At 34.6% G+C, this 19,104-nt stretch overlaps 1 protein-coding gene across 3 annotated transcripts in view; it reads right to left on the bottom strand.

The window, feature by feature from the left end:
• Positions 1-19,104, bottom strand: part of FSTL5 (follistatin like 5) — a 332,497-nt gene that overhangs the window by 59,872 nt on the left and 253,521 nt on the right. For all 3 annotated transcript variants that reach the window (XM_074905701.1, XM_074905702.1, XM_074905700.1), the window contains exons 8-10: positions 15,684-15,804; positions 7,775-7,936; positions 6,699-6,833 (exon numbers count right to left, since the gene is read on the bottom strand). In XM_074905701.1, the coding sequence (XP_074761802.1) occupies positions 6,699-6,833; positions 7,775-7,936; positions 15,684-15,804 (418 nt within the window). The remainder of the gene's footprint in view (positions 1-6,698; positions 6,834-7,774; positions 7,937-15,683; positions 15,805-19,104) is intronic.

The following is a 19,104-nucleotide window of genomic DNA, read 5'->3' on the forward strand; positions in this document are numbered from 1 at the left end:
GATATGTATTTAACTCTCCTGAACATTAAAGGAACAAATAATATATTTGCTTTTGCAAAGAGCAGTTCCCATTTTTTAAGAAAACTATACCAAATCCAGTTACGATCCTCGAGGCAGAAAGACCACAGAGTCCTACAGTAACTGTCTTCTTATGAGAAATTTCTATTTAGTGTGTGTGAGAGAAAGTAATCAACATTTAACAATGGTATTTTTGTAGGACAAAAATTCAAGAGGCCAATTTACTGGAAAATAAATGAGAATCAAAAGAAAGAAACTGAAGGAAAAATTTATTTCAAAAGAGAAACTAAGCATTATTCTATATTAGTGAAACTGAATAATTACTAAAGCAAAACACAAAGCAAAATGAGGGATTCTCGCACTCTTTCTGTCTCTAACTCAGGTAGATGCATTTCTGGGAGGACACACTTCAGGCAAAGCTTTAGATCTGTATTCAGGCAGAACAGGATGCAATTTGATGTCTTATGAAATGAAGGAGAGTTAGATGAAAAAGTGCTTAAATCTATGAATCCATGAAATATTTGTTCTGAAAAATCAAACTACATTGGAATGAAACTAAAACTAGATTTTAAACTGCTATTAGGATTACAAATGCAATTATGCCAGAGACTCCTTCCAACACAGCTGAGTTCTCTCAGGTATTATTAGAGGATCATGACAGTAGGGGAGACTCTGCTGTTTTCAATGAGATTTAGACCAGATCGTTAATCCCCAGAATGTTTTTACCAGTCACTGCAGGGGTTATCCAGCTATCACCCAGATCAGCTATCTCATTCTCAATGGCTTTAACTGCAAATTTGAGGGAAAATGGAATTCACAGGACAGAAAAGAGTTTCCAGTCTCTAGAGAATTAAAACAGCATATTTCTTGCATTCAGAAATACTTTAGATGCTGCTGTTGTAGGAGTAGGATGTATTAAATCTATTCACTGTACATGCTGCATGGCTCCTGTTGACTATCAAAATCATGATACTTTAAAATGAATGTTCTGAAAAGGTATATAATGAGCCAATAAAGAAGGCACAAGAAATACAGAGGTAATTACAATTTTTATATTCTTTATGAACCTAAAATGTTAATTAATACAGAAAAGATTAATATCTAGTGGGAAAAAGGAAAAAAAAGTTTTACATTTGTATAAAATGTCATAATAAGCATAAGTAGTTTCCAGTTACAGTAGAGCATTTTCATTAAATATTTATTTTCAGCTTAAGGTCAAATTTTCTCAGATTAAAAAATAGCTTTTCAAACAGAGATTACAAAATCTAAAAATTCCCCTTCTGGGAAGAAGAAAGGAGAACAAAGACCACATTATAAAACCTATGCACACCAGGGAGAAAATTAATACGAAAATTTGTCTTGGTCAGCCTGGAGAGTCTTTGGGAGCACCTAATAGCAACCTTCCAACACCTACACAGAGGTCATCAAGAAGACAGAGTCAGGCTCTTCACAATTAGCTTGACAGCAATTGGTATTGTTGGAAAAAGCAGACAAATTTTCACACACACAAGCCCTTCTTCAGGTCTGATACAGAAGTGGCATACTTCAAAGCCTAAGGAAGAATGACTGAGTTTAATTAGTAAAACTGCATTTAGACACTTAGATCAGGGAAACCAACTACTTTCTAGCAGAAGCGGCCAAAATGATAAATTAACAACTAGATAAATAAATGTCACCAGAATTATCTCATGCTATAGACTGTTTCTACCTACAAACATTCTTTTGACTAATTTTTTTTCATGTGTGTAGATTTTCCTTTAATACACATTTATACTCCAATATGCTGTCATACTTAAAAAGGCAAGTTAAATAAAATGTTCCATGTACTAGAACAATAGAAGGTTCAGTCTGCTCAGATATCTCTCATTTGTATTAATTGGTAGTGTTATTCTCCACATGGATTAAAAAGGAGCAACAGTTTAAGACGTACACTGTTGCTGTGTGATCAAGAAATTTAATGACAAGACATTAAAGTGACTAGATACTCCTGGATGCAACTCCACATCTTCTAGAGAATTATTATGTAGCTTTTAAGAGATCATTTTGCCTTTGTGCTCCAATCCCTTTTTCCTTCCATTATTTCTTTCTTCGGGATTTAACGGTTCTCACTAATCTGTCCTGTTTCACCTACTGCTGCCTGTGTCCTCCCTTTCTTCCTCACATTGTTGGCCTCTTCCACTGTGCCCCTCCCCAGGTCTCTTTTACTTCTTCAATATACTCAGTCTTATTCCTCTTCACTACCATTCCTCGGATGCTACTTGGATGACCACTCAAGGAGCCAAGAAGAGCCAAGAACACAAGAAGTTATCTTCACTCTCATATCCACAAAAGCCCATGGAGCAAAGAAAAAGAAGTTGCACTGAGAATTTACTCTGCTCTTGTAATACTAAACCTGGATCTACTGAAGGCAAATGGCATCTTCAGAACCCTAGGAAACTCCCAAGTAGTGTCCATCCACTATATAAATCACCAATTGCTTGGAGATTTTTACTGTCTCAAACACCGGAGAAATAATTATTTTTGTCACAGTATGTTCTAGTGATAATCTCACTGCCTGAATCACCAATATCAAGTCCCAGACTGTGATGTAAAAAGCTTAAATTGACTATAGCATTTTTAACATGAGTGAAATAATGTTTTCTTCCTAACATCTGTTTCAGGATTGGCCACAGTATATTAGCAGAAACATTAAAAATTAAAAGCAACAAAGAAGCTGTTTTTTTGAGGCAGACAGCAATAATGGAATGCTTCAATCTAAATGGCCGACATCAGAGGATCTGATAATAGACAGCACCAGGCATTTATCACAAGTACTCATAATAGATGTTTATATAGGTAATATAAACTAAATTTTTCTATTACTTCACAAATCTTGCAAAAAGTGCACGTGTTTGGACACAGATGTTAAGTATATCAAATTTCAGCTACAGAATGAGTTAACTGTTAAGAGACAATGTTGAAGTTAAGATATTTTAAATAAAATAATTTAATTCCTCTCACCTAATACAATGTGAGAATGAAAGCATATTTTCAGAAGTTTTATTTTTAGTGCATATTGAAAAAGGTTGACATGCTAAGAAAAGGCCAAACTACTCTTGAGACTGTCATCCACTATTAAAGTTTTACCTGTGTGTGACAGAATAATGGTTCAGTGTTCAGTGCTGGCATCTACTGAACAGATCTTTCACAGTATTTCCCATTCACTTCCATCTTAAATTAACATCTTGATGATGAATCATTATCATTAAAGTATATTGACTTGGGAACTCGAATTCAAATTGCTGAAACTGGAAACTTTAAAATAAACAATGTCCTGGAACCCCTAAGTCATACTTTGTGTTATATATTTTTATTTTATCTACTAGCATCATACTTCCCACAATTCAGTATAGGTTCGACATTCACTCTGTCTCTTTTCTGTTTATAATACATGCATTAGATTTCTCTGTAACCAATACTGTGAATTTTGAAGACCTAGAAATCTGATAACATTTTTAGGTACACAGGTGACAGAAAGCTTCATTGATTAGTCAACAATCTATATAACCATAAAGGCACTGATTTTAAACTAGGCAGATGTGCCAGAAAACATAACATTTTCTCTAAGGAGCTGTTTACACTAGCCATTCCCAAAGCAATGACCTAGCCATATGCTTTCTGCTACATGTATTAATTTTTTCTTAAAGCACTGTACTGAGTTTTCCACACAACAAATTTGGGATGTGTTGAAAATGAGATTCCGCAAGTAACTACCAAAAATTAAGCTTATTATGCAAAGTAGTTTTAAAAATCAAAAGCTTTCATATGCACATAAACAATGGGTCAGATAAGTAAAAAAGTGAACGTTTCCTTTGACTATTAAACTTTCTAGGAAATAAGAAGCATACACTGGTAAAAATGGAACTATGTTCTGCATTTATTATGTGGTTTATAAAATTACTATCATGCTCAATGCAGTACAGTTGTAGTTTAGATTTTAGGGCTTCACTGTAAAAGTTCTCATTACTCTCTCAATAGCCAACCACCTCAATGTTCTGACATACGTTGGGTTTGCTATGATGTTTACCTTATGTGACATTTAAAAAGTAGGCAAGCCCAGGTAAACCGATAAACTAGTGAGAATCTGTTCTACTTCTGTTCAGAGCAATATCCTAGTATTTGCAGAAGGGAGTACTCCAGTAAGGGGGAGGGGGGAAGTAAAAACACCTCCTTTATTCTCTTAAAGGAGGAAAAAAGCAAAATTATTTCTAAAAATGTCATCTATAACAAGTACAGTTTATATCAGATCATATGAAAGCATATTTGTATCATCCGAGACTATTTTCAGAATACAGCTTGTGGCCTATTCGGCAGGCTTTAAATTAAAGTAGTAATAGCATTGTGTTTAAAATTTGTGGGTGGGGGAAAAAAAAGCTCACAGTCCTATCCATACGGTTTTACCTATATAATTTTCTTCCCTAATAATCCCTAAATTGCTGCATGAACCAGTGTTTTGGAAGAAATATAAAAACAAGCAGAGAAGAGTTAATAATAAAGCGCTTCTACTCTTAACTTCAGTTTACTAATGCTAGCAACTCCTCCCTGTAAAGGGATTTTTTTTTTTTTTTAACAGAGGCATTTTTTTAAACTGCATCTATCAAAATTTGTACCTGCGAAGGCAGTTTAGTCACGTAGCTGTGATAATGATATTGATAACTGCTTTTTTTATTAGTATGTACCTTAGTCTTCTTGCATGTACAGAAATGAGTTTCTGAACCAAACTAATTGAATCAGAGTATGAGTAAGCATCTCATGTAAATATCTGTTGCACCTATATTTGAATATAATTATGCAGCTATGGACTATATGTGTATTTACACATTCACTAATATTTAGGAAACCATTTTCAGACACCACGGAACACAATGGTAAAATGTCCCCCTTCAATAGACAACATAGAACTTGCAGAGTGAATGACTTTTATAGGAAGGAAGACGACTGTGTTTTGGATTAATCGTCTTAGAAATAATTGGGTTTATATTCTGTTTTCCTTCATTTACATATTTCATGACACCAATAGTCATCATAACAACTTACTAATAGTAGACTTAAAGAGTTTGTTGCAAGCAGTGTTCATTTCATCGCACATGAGTTTACAAATCCTGTAAAGTTAGCTGATCTAAAAGCTATTGCATCACATTACAATTACTGAAAACAGTATTTTGCATAGGTGTGGCTATTCCTTCATAATCACTGCAGATCAGGTCTTCAGCAGATACAATAATTAGGTAACTAAAACACTTGCAAACTGGACAGTTAGATATAAATATTTTGTTGTTAGGACCAAACAAGTCTTAACCAAGCATAAACAAATTCTAGTTTGTCAGGGTTTTGTAATTTGGCAACATTCACAATATTTTTCACAGACTGCAGAAGGCAAATGGAGGTGATTGAGCTAGTTCATATCACTAGATTACTAGAAATGTAGCATGATCAAAAAACTTATTTATCCTCAGCTGCCTTCTCAGAAATGCCTGAGCAGTCAACTTCATGACACATACAAAAAAAATCTGTTAAGATTTTTGAAATGACAGTTATAATTAGTGTTACTAAAGGCAGCTAAGTAAAGATATTAACATTCAGATTATAAAATTTTCCTTCATGGAAGATATCCTCTGAAACATTTAAAGCTTAATAAACCTATATGTAACTGAACTCAGTGTCCTGCAACAGGAGGCGTCAGACAGAATTGCAGTGCTATTAATTCTGCCTTTAGTATCTTCTGTCAAATACTTGGCACTGTTGAATAAGCTTCTAGATAAATAGGAATGCCTTAAGTTAATGCAATCAGTCTCACTAGTAAAAAGCTACAACTTTGCTAGATATATTTCTAATGAATATGCAGTATTCATTAAAGTAACAGATTTATAAGAAAGAAAACAACCAAAAAAAGCAAAAACAAATGGGTGAAGTGTAAACTCAGGAATGGATTTTTCTGAGCAGAGGAATGAAAGGGAAGGGGAAAGAAGCATCAAGGCAGACAAATAATAAGTAAATAAGCCCCACTATCATTGAAGAGAGGATAAAGAAAGGTACTTTTTGGTAGTGGTAGATATTTCTTTGGCACATTGAACTCCCAACTTGGCAACTGACTGTAGTCACTGTTTCTCCACATTTCTTATCCAGGCACAAGACGTCATGGCCAGGCTGAAACTGATCTAGACCTGCTGAGCACTCCAGCAGGTAAGACTGTCCTATGATGACTCTCACATCATGAAGGCCAAGTTTGACTCTTGATATATCTCAAAAACATACAGGGAGAAAGACTGGAAAAGGTCTTCCTCCCACATCCCCACCAACCCCCAGAAACCACACCAGGACTACTGCTTTGCCTTATTTAGGCATCCAGTTTCTTTTTCTGTTCATATGCAACAAATCTATCATGAGGAAACTGTCCAAATTTTAACAGCAATGTGAAAAACATGTCAATTCACAGAACAAAACAGAGATTTCATTTTACTTCTAAATAAGCTTCAGATTACGCACTCTGCATTGGCAACTCCTAGATGTAATTTTTTTTTTTTTTTTTAATAAGTTATCTACACATGCTCATTTTAATTTATTTAATGTTTCATAGTTTTTAATAACGTTAATGTTTAAGTGAGGGCTGCATATATTTAAATACTTCTCGTAGTACTTACGGGTCTTTCGAGCAGAATCTTCTACAAAAAGAGAAGAAATGTCTTCATCCACCCCTGCTTCATTCTTTGCAATACACGTGTATGCTCCTGTATCTTCATAGCGCACATTGCTAATGTGAACCTCACTACCATTTGCTGAAAGGAGAGGAAAAATTCAACATTCAGACATGCTACAGTGCTTTCATATTATATATTCGGAAGGCTTTCTCTGCTCATACTAATTAAACCATTTTCGTTCCTAAGTTCATAACTTGGAGGCTTGCCAAACTAATCCAAAGGTATTCAACTGGCTAGTGAATTACATGCACTATTATTCTTCCCACAAATTTTCAGAATACGTCAGCTGATTTTTCACTTCAGAGCCAAATATCAGTCTGAGGTTTTATGTATGCTTAAATGACTATGGTTGTCTTTAAAATCAAGTAAATATTATGCAACATAATAAAATGATGCATTTGGTCACTTGACTCTATCATTGGCTTTACACAAAATCACCTAGGTTTCCATGCAACATAATGGGCTATAATTTAAACATAAATAATAATTTTAATAATATTGTTTCTAGTAACCAGAGGCACCAGGTTTTGTTTTCATATGAATGTAGTGTAACAACAGAAGAAACAGACACATTGTAATTTTACACCTAGATCAGTGTAGGAGTCTATGGAAACCACTTCAGGAGTTGTATGTCAGCTTGGGTAGGAATGTCAACAAATGTCAACAGTCCAGGTTTCACAAGCAAATGCCTTTTAAATAATGTGATGTGAACAATGATGTGACCAATGATTCGCTGCATTTTAAGTATAGTATATTTGTTCAATATTTGTAGGATCTAGTTTACAAAAACAGCTTTGTAGGTATTCTAAAATATCCTGCCAGTAAGTACAATCATTATTCTAACAAAAATAAAGCAGAGAAGATAGTGTGTTGGGGAGTAACTGGAAGACATCTTCCCAAATGTTTTAGCTTAAACTTCAAGCCTTGGTTAAAACTATGTAAGAGGGACAGCTAGTATGGAAAGGATGCACTAATAAAGCACTCTCAACCTGTAGAAAACAATAAATATGCACTTTTACCTTGAAGAGTTAGCTGTTTGGATAATTTTGGAGTGATATCAATTCCATTCTTTAGCCAACCAAGCTGTGGGTTGGGAATACCTTCAGCATGGCACCGAAGACTAGCTGTCACACCTGGCTCCCTTGCCTGGCTCTCCGGATAGACTCGGATAACTGGTGGAACTGAAGGCAGGAAACAATTATAATTTAGTGCAGAAGAGTATTATCTTCATCTTAAGAAAAATAATTATAAGCAATTCTAAAGACTCCTGGTGCTATATGTAACAACAAAAAGTTGTGGTATTAGTTACATATTCAGTAACATTTGATGATGAACTCTGTCACAGTAAATTTATGAAGCAGCAAGAATGTTCTGTGAGAAAAACCTCTTTTCATTGCCTGTGGTATAAATGAAAAGAGCCTGAATTCTAATTCACTAGTTTGAAATTGAGTAATAAGATCTTTATTTTTCCTTAAATTTCTTTATAAAATGTGAATAATGTACAGCCAGTAAGTTGTGCAATGTACAGACTGTAACTGTCCTGTTTCACAAACTTTTTCTTTAACAATTCACCTCCACCTTTCCCCTCTCTCCAAAACACATCTCAGCAATCCATTTTACCTGTATAGAACATATAATCACAGAATCACATAATGGTTGAAGTTGAAAGTGACCTCGGGAGGTCATCTTGTCCAGTCCCCCTTTCTCAAGCAGAGCGACCTAGATCCAGTTGCCCAGGACCATATTCATGATTTAGAATATATCCAAGGAGGGAGACGTGTGCCAGTGCTTGGCCACCCTCACAGTATAAAAAGTATTTCCTGATGTTCAGACAGGACCTCCTGTGCCAAGGATAACATCTGTCTTCTTTACCACATGGGCACATTGCTGCCTCATGATCAACCTGGTGTCCACTAGGACCCTCAGGTCCTTTTCTACAAAGCTGCTTTCCACGGGGTGGGCCCCAACATATATTGGTGCATGGAGTTCTTCCTCCCCAGGTGCAGGACATTGCACTTCTTGCTTAACTTCATGAGGTTACTCCTGGTCCATTTCTCCAGTCTGTCAAGTTCCCTCTGAATGGCAGCACAATCCTCTGGTGTATCAGCCACTCCTCCCAGTTTGGTGTCATCTGCAAACCTGCTGAAGGTACAACTCTGCCCCATCATCCAGATCATTAATGCAGATGTTAAACAGGACATTTATAAGACTAGTCTTCAGAGTTTCATTATCAGCAAAATATAAGAATTGTTGACATCACTTTTCCAAGATTTGGAAACTTGCCGCAGTATATGCTTACTAACTAAAAATCTGCTACATACCACACATCAGTATTGGCAGAGAGAGGGCATATGACATCACATTGGACATGTTCCTATTGGTAATCAATGATTAAGCAAGATTGAAAAATCTTGCTGTGTAGATTTTTTAGATGAGTATTTATTGATCTTATCTTTAATTATGTATAGAGAGAACTTGCTTGAGGTTGTTTCTAACAACAAAAAATCAACTGTAATGAAGGTTAAAGAAACATATTTCCTATTCTCCAAAATTTTGTTTAATGCAGCTTTAAATATGTGGAATACTTAGCTGGTGTCACAAAACACAGCTGGGTAGAGTATGAAGTATCAGTTGATAACGAAAGAAGATAACAAGATCAAAAATTAACTGTGTCTATTTTGGCACGAGATTAAATATTTTCAAATGCTATCCAACTGTTTACAAGAAATGTCCCAGCATGCTGTCCTATTAGGGCATAGAAATGCCTCAACTTTCTACATTACAAGAAATACACAAAAGTACTGTATCAGATCAGATGCAAAAATCAGTAAGTTTCAGGGATATTTTAAACTCAGTTAGAGATGTGGGTCTTTTCAAATAATATACATGGAAAATTAAACATAACCCCAATAGGCAAACTTCAAAAATATAATAAAATAACATGGAATAAGATTAAAAATGTGAAAATTATGGCTGCTAGTTGCTTAGACTACCTGCTGAGAACATGAGCATATGAAAATCAGGGATTTAAGGTTTCTGTTGAGTTTCTGGAAGGGACTTGGCTTTTATGGATGCAGATCTCTAGTTTTCATCTCAAGCCTGACATTCCCACGCCTGTTCTGCCTCCACTTCTTCCCTGTTCTGTCTCCTCTCCCTTAGGATCTGTGTGTTCCATACTGAGACCTTGCCTTCCCTGCTCTGTTCCTTGGACTGAACCCCATCTGACTGCACACTCAGATGGCCTGAGCCTCTTTCAGCACCTCAGTTCCCAGTCTTAATCTGTCTCATTTCCTAGGGTCCAATTTTCACTTCTGCTCTGTTCAGCATTTCTTGACAGAAGGTCTTTTAGGCAGCCTACCCCATGTTGCAGGTTTCCCACTGCATCAAAGCTAAATAGTTTATTTCTCCACCTTGCCTCAAGAAGTACAAGGAGCTCCATCTCCTTAGAGACAGGATTGCCGTCAGTTGCTCAAGCATCTCAGCAACACAAATAACTTTTAGGACCAATAGCAAGGCATTGCAACTCATTGCATTCTCACTACCTATGATAGGATATTACTTGTCTTTTTTGTGCCAGTGAAAAATTCTCAGTGGATATAAAAACTTACAGGTATTTAACAAGCACACCTTGACAGACTTCTGAATGCATATGAAATTTTTTAAACAGTCCAATTTTGGGGAATTTTCATTGAATAGAAAAGGAATGTTTAACTTGGGCAAAAGGCAGATGATATTTGGGGGGCAATTGTATTCTTAGCAGCTTTAGAAAATATAACTAAAACCAAATACTTCTTAAACAAACAAACAAAATCAAACCCTGTATCACAAGATGCTATCCTTCTAAATTAACTACTCTAGAGTTAGGAGATGTGAAGGTGAGGACCTGCTCTATTGAAAGCAGGTCTGAATTTTCTTCCACTATTTCATATTTCTGTACAAGATACTGTTTCCTTCAGCAGTGTTTTCCCAGACACAGAGGTACCTGCATGACACTAACGTTTATTTATTGACCTATTTTTCCTCCATTTGCTGCCACTTCCCACTTTCCTCAGCAAATCTGTGTCTGATAGGTTATCTATACCACTAGAAAAGTTTTTCAACCCTTCTTTTGCATTATAATTTTTAATTTCATATTATCCTGAAGCTTACCTGTAATATACTGCCAAGAACTATGCAACTGAGGCAGGCAGACAATTAAAATATTAGTGCAGTATGGGCTGAAAAGTTAATTTGATATGACAAGCTAGATGTAAACTCTTTGGGTTCATTTCAATCACTTTTTTTTGGGGTAACTGATCATAAATATTACCAGAAAGCAAATTTTAATTACACAAATAATGTGATTGTTCACACTGACTTTCAAAGAGTAATGTTCTAATATCTTAATGTAAAGAAGCCTACTTTATATGGGAGAGGTCATTACATAAGTTAAAAAGGGAGGGGAGAGAAGATGTTGCGTGATTGATTTCAGCAAAATCATACATAATACAATCAAATGAATCCTGTGTCCTGTATCACTCAGTTCAAAAAGCCTTGTGAGACTGTTGGTTCCAAATATGGTGAATATGTAACTATTCAATACATCTTAGTTTCTATAAAACCCCCTGAAGAAACAAATATGATATAATGAACTGGGTTCTTCTATGGTTGTATATGATAACTCTCCTTTTTGATTAAACTGAGATATTTTGTTTAGAAAAACAAAGGTGCTGTGTTCTTCAGACACTATAAATCACTGATTTATATCTGGCTGAGGATTTGGACTCTCTTCACCTTAAGGTACTTTTGGCCTTTTGTCTTGGATCTAAGGTGGGGAAAATTCTTGTCACCACTCTGCAAAAATTGCCTTGTAAATGTGAAACTTCAGGGAGTAGGTTGCCATTGTTAACACAGAAAAATAAATAAAAATGTCACATTCATGCTACATATGTAGTGCTCTGATTTGAAACATACACCATAAACTCATACCATTTTTAGAGCGGGTTTGAATTTGAAGACAGTCTTCCTTTTTGTTTATAATATGCCTAATGACATTTTTGTTTATCTAGAAACATCTTTCCAAAAGTGAAATGTCTCAAATTCACACTTTGAAAAATCTAGCCTCTGACACATATATGCTTTTAAAATAGAGTTATAAAAAAAAATTTATTTAAAGTCATCTAAGTATCGTTTCTATAACTGCCAACATGATCAATAATATTAACATCTGGTTATGACCAGCGTAGATCCGTAACATGGTGAACATTGAGTTAATGAGAAAACACAAGCTTTCTAGGTATTTCAGCTTTTTCAATAGCAATTTTCAAGGCTTTTTTTTTGGTGTTAGATGTAGATATCATATTCATGTCATCCTGAGAACAGTAATAACAAGAAAGAGTAATCATTTTTAATAATGTTCCTTTAACACTTCCATTAACATAGACACTAACAAAAACATAAGAAAAAATATTTTAGCTTATTATTGATTTTTTTTTTTCATTTAACCATTGTATGTGCTTCTAGTGTCTTAAATAGCTGAATATTAGCATATAAAGTGGTTAACTGAATATAATACAATCAAAGGCCATTTTAGAGACAAGTGGTCCCCTACAAAATACAACAACCCATATTATATCTTAGTTTGTTACAGATTTTTTGCTCAACCACTGTTTACTACTTTGTTTAGAAGAACTCTACCAGCATTCCCCTAGAAACTTTTGAATAGCTGCTGTGCAAAAAGCAGAGGCTAATAAACAAGCATAAGGGAGATGAGACAAATCCTTCTGAAATATAAATTAAGACAGATTTTAATGAATCAATTATGGAGTTGATATTATAAATATTTTATGGGAAGTTGAATTACTTAGTATCAGTGATACTAAGATCATCACATACACCAATCATTATCTGAGAACAGGTTTTCTAAATCATGGAGTTTATGACCTGCGATGTCAACAACAGTAAAGGAAAAATACTTGATGGAATTAATTTCGATATCACAGATATATGGAGAAAAAAATCAAACTGACAGGCTCAGATTTGTATAGTCTCAGAATCATATAGTAATAAAATTATAAACTTTGAAAGTTTTAAGTACTATATAAATATTAATAATTAGCATTATTTAATGAAAGAGCTACTCCTGCCCCATTACAACTTTGTATTTTGGGGGTTTTTTAATAGCTTATATAAAAAAGGGTTAAATAGCAACTTATTATAATATTTCTTACAATATTTACTTTACATGGCTTTTACAGTGCTCATTATCTGTATTGTTAAGACTCCAAAGGAAGCCCATTATTCTTTACTACTGTAACAGTCAATCCAAAACTCAAAAAAACCCAATCCTAAAGATCTTAATCTTAAAATAAAAATAAACCAAAATTATATATAAAATATCTGCAAAATAGTCGATATAAACCACAGAAATATTTTTTTCTAAAAATATATAGATTTACACAAATGGAAATCAAGAAAGAACTTAAAATCTAATTACATTTTTTCCACCGAACCTTAGCATTAGATCTCTGTGATCAAACAAAGCGCCATTATCTCATTAACATTTTGTCTGATTCTCCTGTTAATACAAGTATCATTATATTAATTAGTCATTATCATAGCTACCAGTACTGACCATCATGACTGTTCTTAGGAAGATTACTGCTTAAAAGTACAGATCTAAAGTGTGGAAGAGCTGTTCATTAGACCTTTAATCTCAATGGCTTTAACTCCATTTATACACAATATGTTCCTGTTGCTCAAAGGGACTCCTTTCTCCTTTTCCTTGCTCCACAAAAATGAACATCCAAATCATGTTGGAAGGTACTTTTGCAATGTCAACTTGTGAAACAGCAGCTATCTGAGCAGAGCAAACATGGACTAGTCAATTTGTTTGGACAACCTTAAATTTATATGAATGATACAGAGGAGAAATAGTAGCTATTGCCTTTGGCACCATAAAGGTTTACAGTGGTTTCTAGATGAAAAATATAATTTCCTTACAGACACTTCATCACCACAAAAATCTACAGTTGTCCTCCTTCACCTCTCCCAAATTATGTTTCTTTATTTTCTACTCTTGCAGTAAAACTTCAACTTAAGTGGAGTTTTGCCTTGTATGTTGAACTGAGTCAAACATGAAGAATCACAGTATTTTAACCATTGCTCCTCTTCAGCATTATTAACACACTGGGATTGGTAGAGAACATGTTGACGAGAATATAATTTGTTAATAAATTAGGGTAAACCAGAACACATAAAACAGAAGGAGAAAGTTGGTCAAGGACCTTCTAACGTGCACAACTCACCAATAATTCTGCTATGTCTGCAGGAATTAAAATATGAGTAAACTTCAATTCAGTCTTCTCTCTAGTTTAGCCACTAAACTCACTAGTTTAGCCAGTATTTTCTGCCTGACTTTAAATGGCAGAAAACAGTCCTTGAAGAAAAATTTGAAGGAGGAAAAGATGTTGATGCCATGCATTAGATCAAGAAGGACACTCCATTGACAAATGTTAGGGGTCAGAAGGGGAAGAAATTGAGAAAAAAAATTTAAAAGAGATGCATGGATGGATGGATGGATGGATGGATGGAATGATATTCTAAACCAGTTTCCTGGAGAAACGCAATGGCAGACAACATGTTAAGAAAACCGGAAACAAGCACTAAACATCAAAGTCATTTAAAATGTGAAGGATATTAACAAGAGAAAGTGAAAAACAATGGTTATTAAAAGACAAAAGAAAAAATAGACAAACTTGGAAGCTGCATTTGGTATGAATATCAATGAAAGATATGAGTATCAGAAAAATGTTTCAGCATTTTTGGATAAGAGATGTCAAGGAAAGTCAATTATAACTGACTAACAATTAATAAAACAAAAAATTATGGCAGTTAGCAGTGCTGTCTAGACCAAGAAACTAGGTCTAGAGTATGCTTCTACAGAAAGTTAGAGCCTGTTAATGCAAAGTAAATTTACAGGAGAAGATTGAGTTCAAACATGATTCTGAATAGGATTAAGTATCAGCATGGAATGATAAATACTGGTAGTTTACCGCAGAAAAGTAGACTTAAAAATCAAAGATAAATATGAACATTGAAGTAACAGGAAAGCACAAAGTCACTCCAAAAAAAAACAAAAAAAAAGACATTAAACCTCACGGAGGGTAAAGTTCAGTGGGACTCTTGGACCCTTGATCAGTAAAGGAGAACAACCGCTTCAAATAATTTAGGAAAAAAAATACATATCGTAAAAAGAGCTAGGAAAGGGTACTACTGTTCAAGATAAGGGAACGGCCTGTCTCAGGGCACCAGCACAACTTAACCACAGTTGTTACAAGTATAGGGTTCAGGAAAATGGTGCTTAGAACTTCAACAGATACGGGAAAATGTAAAGATCAAGATTTCAAATCCAGATGCCTCTAGTTAATCTACGTAAAACATGGTTAGATTCAAAATAATAAATGTGAATTCAGAAGCCTACATCAATTACAAAGCTTTTAATTAGTGCATTTTTAAAATTCTATATTAAAATTCAACATTCTCAACAGGAGAGACCTATGCACTTATTTTTCCAAGTTTGTCTCCAGAATTGCTAAATTAATACTAAAACTGATTTATCTGTATATACCTATATGTATATATAATAACATTCTGCAGATAACATACTAAAAGTCCTCATAGGTGAACAGTTAGGTTGCACAGCAAGCCCTCTGCGCTGTCTTTACTTCTTTTAATAACTATTGTTCATATGGAAGTAATACATGAAAATTATTATATTTTCTTGTTTTGCAAGGTTATTTATAGGAGAACAGTGAGAAAAAAAAAATGTATCTTTTTCTGTTAAGCTGTAACACAATATAAAGAAAGTAAAATAACAATAACAGATCTGCTTAACAAAATCCAAATCCAAGTCACTTATGGCTTGGTAATTAAAACATTTTTCCTTACCGTTCACTTGAAGAATATGAGTTTGATAGAGCTTATCATAGCCATCGGCATAGCAGGTGTAATTTCCCATATGAGTTGTGGTAACCTTAGTAATGTACAAGGACCCATCATCTCCAAAATCCTACCGGGAAAGATTAAAAACAAGATTATCATAATTATGCCTGCATCTCTACAGTAATTATGCTCGTCAGCTTGGAAACAAAGCTGTGATGCAAATATCAAACATAACAAATATTAAACCAGAATAGCTGACAGCAATCTGAAACCCAAATATTATATTTGTGAATAGTGGAGTTGGTTGATCTTGCCACATATACTGTGTCTGTAAAAGAAAATATATCTTTTAGTATAACAACTAGTTAAACTCTGCAGACATAATGTTTGTTTATTTAGCTATGATATTTTTTTTGCAGAAGGAAAGTGATTTAGGATTGGATCTGATCAGATAGAAAAACTAGTTTTGCACAATTTAACAAGGCAAATGACATCCTGTGGAAGTGTGGTCATCTTTTGAAATGAGCAGATACATAAACCAAAAAGATCCTTTTTTTCAATTTACGTCACAACTTTTAACTTCACCTTTTCATATATTGTTAATTGGCATATAGGTTCCACTGTATGTGCAAAATTTGACCTTCATTTTGATTCCCAGTTCAATTTTAACTATGCCAATTATTGTATAGAACATCTAATAGTCAAAGTGTCATGTTATTCTAAAGTGCTTGTAGAAATCCTGCTAGGACACTTCTTGAGATTTAGTTTATTTTCAGTCTCACCCAGAAATCTTTTTATCGTTATATATGTAGTTCATTTACATAAAACAGCAAATAATATAAAATAGAAATGTAAAACTATGAAAAATATCTTTCAGCCTAGTAGATAGTTTCTGCTGTAAAATATTTAATTCCAAAATTAAAGTGTACAAGCTATGAGGAAAAACCTGCAAAACACAGTCTGTTTCACGACAGGAAGAAGTATGCCAGATCTTCTGTGGTATGTAAACCGGCCCAGGTTCCTGAAGGAAACCCAGGCTCTATAATCACAGAATCACAGAATCATCTAGGTTGGAAAAGACCTTGAAAATCATATGCCTAATGTTAATATAGTCTATCATAAACTCAGCTGCCTTTCTTGCATATTAAAAAGCTGTTTCAAAGCTTCTTAATATGTATACAATACAGTTTCCTTTTTATTTTTATGTAGAACTTATTCATGGTCATTTTATATTCCTTAACATTAATAGCCTCTAAAATAACCTTTAAAATGTTTAAATAACTTAAAATATCCTCTCCTTGTGATTAAACACAAGGATACAGTATTATATAATATACATATATACACATTGTAATTATATGCAACACAAATATTCACATACTCAGAGACTCACACATAGAGCCCAAAGTATACAACCGGTGTCCAATACACTAGAATAGAGATAATCACCAAGCTACAATATCTACATGTCTCATTAGATACAGCGATTCATTACAGAAGCACTACTTTTGTAAACTGATTTCAGAGATCTGGGATCCCAGAAAGCAAGTTTTACTGGTGAAGATCATGGCAAAGAAAGCTTTCAGTACATCAATCTTCCACTTCTTTTGTTACCAGGTCCCATACTCCACTTAGCAGCAGGCTCATATTTTCCATAGTCTTCCTTTTGCTGCGGATACAGCTCCGAAGCCCTGCAGAAGCTCTTCATGTCCCTCACCAGCTTCAGTTCCAGGGGAGCTGTTTCTTTCCTAATCCTGCACATTCAAATAGTGTCTCCATGTTCTTCTTGGGCCACCTGTCCTTGCTTCCACCTTTCTTCATTTTTAGTTGAGTTCTGTCAGGAGCTCCTTGCTCTTTAATACAGGCCTCTGGCTGCCTTTGATTTTCCATTTATTGTGACAGACCATTCTTTTGCATAGAGGACATGATCCTTGAAAATCAAACAGCTCTCTTAGACTTATTTTCAGCATGATCTCATATGGGATTCTTCTAAGCACGTCCTTGAACAGGTTGAACAGGTTGAAGTCCGCTCTCCTGAAGGCCGGGGTTGTGCTTCTGCTTTTTGCCTTGCTGCCTTCTCTTAGGATTCTCGACTCTACCATCCCATGGTCACTGCAGCCAAAGTTTCCCTGACCTTTATATCCCCAATCAGTTCTTCATAAACTTTGAAGCCTTCTCTGTAAATTCCTCAAATTCTTTATAACACCTCACTCGTGGAGTCTGTAAGCTGCACAGCAAAAGAACTTTGATAAAATATATTACTATGTGCTGCCTCATTCTTACATTCTATCCTTTGAACATTATCAATGACAAAATCCTGGGCTAGATTAACCTCTGCTCTATTATGACTATTCTTACATTATTCCATCATCTCATCTACCACTTTCCTAATTTATTGGGATTCACTTTTTTCAGTCCTCACTTTCCAGTTTTGATTCTTTCCCAGAGAACATAATCTCAGTGATTTTATGCTCATACTTCACTCAAGCTGCCTTTCACTGTATCTTCAGTATTCTTTTAGATTGAAATTTAAATGTAAAAATTGAAATATAGATTAATTTACCTTGATTTTTTTCTGTTTTCTTAACATAAATATACTTAAAATATTATTCAGAAAACATATATCTCACTGTATTTCTTTGCCCAAAGGTGTTTGGTCAACTAAATTTCACATTGCACAGCTCTGTGCTTCAGATGATTCTGCTAGCTGCTCACTCAGAGAAGAAAATAGCCCACCTAAAAATTAACCTATATGGTAAGACTGTCAATCAATAACTTGCCTTTCCTAAGATAACTATAGCTTTCTGTATTACACTTCAGTTATGCAGACAATATTTCTACCAAGTCTTCAATATGCCATTCTGTAAGTCATCACTACAAAAGTAAAAAAACCCCAACCTTTAATGCGTACTTTTTAACTTCAGTTATGTGAACCAATACAACTGGATTTCCATTCAAAAAACCCCACCTGAATAACTCCAATAATCATTCTAGTTGGATATTGTTCTTTATTTCTTTCTAAAGTGTATGAAGCAGTAAGTTCAATTAACTTTTTCCCCTTACTAGCTAAAATTGTTTTCAAAGTGTTACTCATCAAGTTATTAGTGGAAGAATGAAGAACAGGTGTTCAAAAGAGCCACACTAGATCTATAAAAAAATCAATATATTTTGTCTAGCAAATGGCTAATATTTTTGCTGTCTGAAATTTTTGGCCTGATCCCTGTCAAAAGTATCTGTGAACAAAATAAGTCATAGGATGGAGCATATTAACATTTAGCTGCTGCAATGCATTCTGGAGACTAGTTTAATTTAGCATTCCTTATGCAAAGTTATTAGATATTGCTTTGAAGCACACTTACCAATTCCAGGCCTTTGGCTGATTCACTGTGGCATGATGATATCTTTAGGTACCGTAGTTATTTTCTAA

The sequence above is a fragment of the Athene noctua genome, chromosome 4 (assembly GCF_965140245.1).
Source record: "Athene noctua chromosome 4, bAthNoc1.hap1.1, whole genome shotgun sequence".
Lineage (NCBI taxonomy): Eukaryota > Metazoa > Chordata > Aves > Strigiformes > Strigidae > Athene > Athene noctua.